Source organism: Chondrus crispus, genomic scaffold (assembly GCF_000350225.1).
Source record: "Chondrus crispus Stackhouse genomic scaffold, scaffold_1, whole genome shotgun sequence".
In the NCBI taxonomy this organism is placed as follows: Eukaryota; Rhodophyta; class Florideophyceae; order Gigartinales; family Gigartinaceae; genus Chondrus; species Chondrus crispus.
In genome coordinates, this window is record NW_005178809.1 from 576,620 (window position 1) to 583,571 (window position 6,952).

The window sequence follows — 6,952 nt, forward strand, 5'->3', positions numbered from 1 at the left end:
GGGAGAGAGCCAGGGTGCGCAGAGCGGGAGAAACCACCCCCCTCCGAAATGCGCGGCGCGAAGCGGATTGCATTGCGACACGAGGCACTAGAGCGGAGGAATGTACTCCTATTCGTGAGGGGCGGCGAGAATCGGATCTTATTGCAACGCAAAGAGGCCGAGCCGAGGAAAATACTCCACTGAGATCTTCGAGACAGGAGTCGAATCGCTTGGCAATGCGACAAGCAAGAGCTGTGGATATATCCCCTGTCATAGCTGCGCGGCAAAGATCCGACCGCCAGGCTCGAAGTGCCTCTCGACAGCTCTTCCCTCCACTACCTGAGTCCTCTCCTTCGTACCGCGATCTCGGCATGATCCGTGTTGAGTGTTCACACTGCAAAGCTCTGCATTTCGTCCAGGAACGCATCGGGGGCAGCTCTGCCGCAAGGCCCATTTTTTCCACATGCTGTGGGAAGGGGAAGCTGTCATTGCCGCTTCTCCCCGACCCGCCAGCTCTTCTGCGCTCTCTTCTCATCGATGATACTCCAAGGGCCTGCAGCTTCCGTAAGAACATTCGAGCATACAATGTAGCGCTATCGATGGCATCTGTGGTCGCCAAATGGGTGAACAGAGGTCCCGGTCCTTCTAATTTTAACCCCACAATGACGATGCAGGGCGGGATGTACCATTACATGGGTCCCATGATGCCATCCGAAGGGCGGGCGCCTTCCTATGCTTCCGTTTACATTCATGACACTGACTACGCCACCCAGACGCACACAAGGCTTGGAACCTCTAGACAACTGGAAGAGGCACTGATGACGCAACTGACACACATGCTGCACGAATGCAACCCCTACGTGCAGACGTTTCTGTGTATGCGAGAATGGGCTCAATCTCCCCAAAACAACTGTCCTGCCACGTACCAGATGGTCATCCATGCCGACCGCAGGCCAAGTCATGAGCACGTGCGCCGGTACAATGGTCCCGAAGCTTCTGAAGTCGCCGCATTGATCCCTGGAAATGAAGACGGAGAGATTGGGCGAAGAGATATCGTCGTGCGCAGGAGAGGGACTCTGAACAGTAACGGGAACGAAGTGCTGGATCCGATTTCAGTCAGTCATCGCGCATACGATCCATTGAGTTACGTGCTTTTGTTCCCGAACGGTAGAGATGAATGGTATCCAGAGCTTCGATTCTCCAGTGTTCAAGACGGCAGACGTACCAAGATTACTCCGATGATGTACTACGGATGGCATTTGTTCGAAAGATCAGGCGAGTTCAGCACAATCTTGCACGCAGCACGACTCTTTCAGCAATACTTGGTTGACCAGTTCTGCAAAGTGGAGGCAGAAAGGCTTTCTTATCTCCGCCACAACCAGACACAACTTCGAGCCGCCGACTACACCTCACTGCGCGACAGCCTAGGAGACTCCCGTCGTGCTGAAGATGAAGCCGATGCCGTGCGTGCGGGACGACTGTTCATTCTCCCTTCCACGTACATTGGAGGTGACCGCTATATGAGGCAGCAGATGCACGACATCATTGCTATATCGAACCAAATTGGCCACCCGGACATCTTCCTCACCATGACATGCAATCCAAGCTGGCCGAAGATCACAAGAGCCCTACTGCCGAACCAAACGCCTCAGGACAGACCGGATCTGTGCGCACGTGTGTTTCGTCTCAAAATGAAAGATCTCATGTCCTTGGTCATCAACGAAGAAGTATTCGGAACCGTTGTTGCCCATGTACGAGTCATCGAGTTTCAGAAACGCGGTCTTCCCCACGCTCACGTTGTATTTTTCCTAGATGAAGTCTCCAAGAATGATCTGCGTACTCCCGAAAACGTCGACCGCATTATCTCTGCCGAGATCCCGTCTGCCCAAGATCCAGAACTCCAAGAGGTCGTGCTCAAGCATATGATTCACAATCCATGTGGAGAACACAATCCAACAGCCGTGTGCATGGGCGAGCGGTACTGCAGGAAAGGGTTTCCAAAATCGTTCAAACACGAAACCAGCCAGTCCGACAGTGAGTACTACATCACGTACCGAAGAAGGGCACCCTCTGCAGGTGGCGTCTCCATCGAGCGACCCTCCCGTATTGGCCGACGACAGCAACCCGTCGTGGTAGACAACTCCTGGGTCGTTCCTCACAGTCCTGTGCTTCTACGTTCATTCGCTTGCCATTTGAATGTTGAACTCTGCGTGTCACGCGTTGGCGGAATCAAGTACCTCTTCAAGTATGTGTGCAAGGGACAAGACCGAGTGACCATGGAAATCACTGCCGAGAACGAGCGCTACGACGAGATCTCCAACTTCCAAGATGCCAGATACGTTTCGGCATCGGAGGCCGCATGGAGGTTATTCTCCTTTGACATTGTAGACCGCAATCCTCCAGTAGTCAGGCTTGCAGTGCATCTGCCCAACCACCACACGGTTTACTTTGAGGAAGGGCGAGAGCAGGAGGCGGCGCTTCGACCAGCAACAGGCACGAAGCTGACCGAGTGGTTTAAAGCCAACGAGAAGTACCCAAGCGCGCGGCATATTCGGTACCACAAGTTTCCAAAGTACTTTACGTGGAAGACACGCACCAAGTCATGGAGTCCAAGAGCAACCCTGCGAAGACGGAACGCCACCAGCGAAGAGGAAGCCTACGATTTCAGTGGTACAGGTGCCAACGTAGTCGGTCGAATCTACACTGTCAGTCCGAGGGAGGGTGAGCGCTACTTTCTTCGCCTCCTCCTCACACAAGTGCCAGGGGCAACATCCTTCGAGAACTTGCGAAATATCGACGGCGAGCAGTGCACCAGCTTCCGACAAGCTTGCTTACGACTCGGTTTACTGGCCGACGATGCCGAGTGGAAGCACGCAATCCGAGATTCATTCCGGTCAAGCTTCGTTCCTCTTTCTCATCTGTTTGCTACGATTCTGGCACACTGCCAGCCTTCGGACCCTCTCTCGCTGTGGAACGACCACCTGGACATGTTTCTCACCGATATTCGCAATCGTGCACGCAGACAACCCATTCGAAGACAGCAGCTTCGCGATGATCACCACGCCACATCTTACGTACTTCGAGAGGTACAGGAGGCTCTGCAGACCGTGCGATCCGACTGGACGCTCGCAAACTTCGGACTCCCACTGCCCGATGACAGCCTGCCCGCTTTGGAACAGCAAAACGAGATCGAGACCCCCGAAGCACGAGCGCGGCAGTGGGAAGGGCGACTACAGACGTCGTTGCCGCTGTTGAACACAAATCAACGTCATGCCTTTGACGAAATAGTGGGCTCCTTGCTTCCAGGCGTATCCGTCTCTGCATTGCTTCAAGGATCCTTAAGCGCCGTTGCGGGACCTTCTATGCCGACACGAAGTGGTCGTCTCTTCTTCCTCGATGCTCCTGGCGGAACAGGCAAAACATTCGTGCTCAGCGCCATTCAAGACTTCCTTCGTACGCGCCGTAAGCAGGTCATCGCTGTCGCTACGTCTGCTGTTGCTGCTGTGCTGCTCGACGGTGGACGCACCGCTCATTCCGTGTTCAAGATTCCCATTCCTGTATCTGCCGAAAGCACGTGCAGCTTCTACGCAAACTCCGACACAGGCCGTACACTGCAACAAGTCGATCTCATCATATGGGACGAGATCGTCATGTGCCATCGACATTGCATTGAGACTGTCGATCGCTCCCTTCGAGACTTGATGCAAACCGACCGGCCCTTCGGAGGAAAGTTCCTCGTGCTCGCTGGAGACTTTAGACAAATCCTTCCCGTCGTTCCGGGCGGGTCCAGAGGTCAAATCGTGAGTGCGTGCGTCAAGGCTTCCCCGCTGTATCGAGAGTGCCGATTCCTGCGCCTTACCGAGAACATGCGCCTTGCTGCTCTCCGAGCCGACCCTGCAGCAGATGTGGAGGCTCTCAACTTTCCAGAATTCCTCCTCAGCGTCGGGGAAGGCAGACTTCAAGGCGAACAGCGCCCGGAATGGATCTCACTACCACAGTCCGTTGCGTTCGAGCACACCATCCGCAGTTTATGCCTCAACGTCTTCCAAGGCATTCGAGACAATCACGCCGACCCTGCCTGGCTCACCAAGCGCGTTATACTCACCACAAAGAACAGGCCGCTCGAGGAAGTCAACGAGGTCATCGGCAACATGATTCCGGGATCGTATCGAACGTATTTGAGCGCAGACAAGGTCGAGAACGAAGACACCAACGCGCTGATCTATCCCACAGAAATGCTCAACACCTTGACCGCCGGATCTGCTCTACCAGACCACAAGCTCAAGCTCAAGAAAGGCTTCATCGTCATGCTTCTGCGCAATCTCGATCCCGCTACCGGTCACGTCAACGGCGCGCGATATGTCATCGAGAACATGACCAACAACCTGCTCTTTCTACGCGTTACCACCGGTTCACACCAAGGCAACAGATTGTGTCTTCCTCGAATGCCATGCAGACCAGGAGACGACAACTTTCCCATCCCTGGCTTCACCCGAACGCAGTTCCCCATTCGCACGTGCTTCGCCCTTACAACGAACAAAGCGCAAGGCCAATCCTTCGGTCGCCGCATTGGTCTCGACTTACGAGATCACTGCTTCTCGCACGGTCAACTCTATGTCGCACTATCAAGGACTACTCACCCAGGCAACGTCACTGTCCTCACTCGAGAGTCCAATGAAACCACGCGAAACGTAGTGTACCCCGAGGTCCTTCAGTAGTTACCAAAAAAAGTAAACGCCATTGTCTTTACATATTTTCATTGCCACCCTTCCCAAATAGTGTTCCTCCACGCCTCCTTGGCTCGGCGCGCGAAGCGCGCACGGAGCCCACTTGTTTACTCCTAAACCGATAGTGTTGCGCACAGAAATGCTATATGCAAACGCAAAATTTTACACATTTAGCCACCAAATTTAGCCAAACCGATAGGGGTGCTCTTACTAGTAGCTAGCTAGCCGGTATCGATTACCAATCACATGACATACTATACTGAACTAGAAAGCAGTTGACGAAATAGAACACATTGCTTTCTTTCGATCTTGCTAGCCCCTAGGCGACGAGCGATTTGTCTCATATGAGGTCAAGCATAGCCTCATCTGAAGCCAGTTTTTTTTGCAAAAATATATACGTTGAATCGAAACTTTATAAAGTCAGTATGGACGTCATATCTTTAACGCGCATATCCTCGGCAATAACCTCTTGCAAAAACAATGGGATAGCAGTTGTTAATACACAGAAAGACTAAGAATCTAATTAAGTTTCAATACCAGGTTGACATTTTAAACAGGCGTTTTGGTTTCGAAGATGTCAACATACAACGTTTTGGGGTTTGCCAAAAAGGCTTCTTTTTTAGGCATCAACAAGTGGCTGGAAAAGACGAGCAGATTTCGCCAAACTCCATCCTTCCGGAACGCAGAAGTCAACTGCGGTGGCGAGAGTATCTTTTTCCGTCTTGTTCACTAAGCACCAGTCGAGAAAAAATAAGTTGAGAAATAGCCTCATACCGTATGAGAGGTCACTGGTTGTCGAGACACTAGACTTACTGCTGCACTGTAATGCCGAAATGAAATTTAGTTTATGAAAACTACATTCACATGTACATTACTGTAACAGCAAATAGGCGATTGCTTAGTTCAGACAGCGGTTTGGGGGAACCCAAAGAAGAGGAGGCCGGACTGCTGTACTGTGCCAAGCATTGGTGTAGCACATCAACATGAAAGGCTGCGCCAACTGAATTGACTTGCAATTCTGTTATTTGTCCAGTACCCTTCGAAGGGTAGGTGTTTTGGAGATTGATGCTCAATGGTAAGAGCCTGCGTCCTTGACTTGCGGCTATCATGCATTCAAGGGCATTTTCGCGATAGCTACGCTCTCTGAGAAGTTTCGCTCTCCGAGTGCTCTGGTTCCGTAGTTTTTTGAGGAACGTACCGCACAACATTCACGCGGAATGTCATGTGATGTCTCTCGGCAGGCGCGAGACTACAAGATTAAAGGGATTCGTTCAATGACGTATGTTTAGCCCCAATGAATCGGGCAATGTGACGAGTCTACAACAGACTCACTCCACGTACTTCATACGAAGATGTGGATCATCATACAACCTAAAACATGACGGCAACTCGCCTCGTAGACACATGTGCCCCAGGCGGGGCCGTTCCGCACAACCATCTCCTATTCCATCTATTGTATCCTGTTGCTCATTTGTCGAGTGCCGTTTCCAGCGCTTGTCACTTTGACCGGGCGAAAGCTGTCAGCTTGGTTGTCACCCTGTGCTTACAATGCTTGACACGAGAGTCTTTCGTGAAGATCTACAGTTTATAACTGTTCACGGAAGTTGTGAGGGCGAAGAGTTAGCGCGGTAGCGCGGGCCTCAGATAGAGAAAGAACTTCTCAATTTGGAGTTTGTCGAAGTGAACTTGACTCACAGAAGATGAAACAACTTTTTTAGGTCCAACTGTAAAAGGAAGGAGACGCATTCTCAACACTATGCGAGATTAAAGCTCCAATTTGACACACCGCATGATCAGCTCTTGTCTTTCATTTTCCTTACACAGCTGATGCGGTGTCTTCCAGGATTGCATCATGCGCAAGAGTCTTAATATCTCGGAATTAGTGTCAGTAAAATCATTGCGGCTTCTCTCAGTGCACACCGAGCTCACGTAGAGCAAAATGAATAAGTTGCATTCAGGATTTGAGTTGGACACGAGTATGTATACATCAAGACACTGTCATGATGCGTCCAAACTGCATCACCAAAGACAAATAAATACTTTGAGATGAACAGGATTGTCCAAGTTAGTCTGTCGAACTACATACTGTACGTATGCATAAACTGTACAATGGCCATTCATTGGCGATCCCATCTGTGCTCGTCATGTGCTTACAGGTTTCTAACACTGCGGGGCACAGTAGTACACAATTTATGTTTTCGTGCGGTATGTAGTTCGACAGACTAACTTGGACAATCCTGTTCATC

At 51.2% G+C, this 6,952-nt stretch overlaps 1 protein-coding gene across 1 annotated transcript; it reads left to right on the forward strand.

The window, feature by feature from the left end:
- The first annotated feature begins 578 nt into the window (after nucleotides 1-578).
- Nucleotides 579-4,697, forward strand: CHC_T00001400001 (hypothetical protein). The gene is made up of 5 exons (XM_005711781.1): nucleotides 579-2,082; nucleotides 2,116-2,586; nucleotides 2,635-3,086; nucleotides 3,184-3,220; nucleotides 3,424-4,697. The coding sequence occupies exons 1-5, from the start codon at nucleotides 579-581 to the stop codon at nucleotides 4,695-4,697; spliced, it is 3,738 nt and encodes a 1,245-aa protein (XP_005711838.1).
- Nucleotides 4,698-6,952: the final 2,255 nt, after the last annotated feature.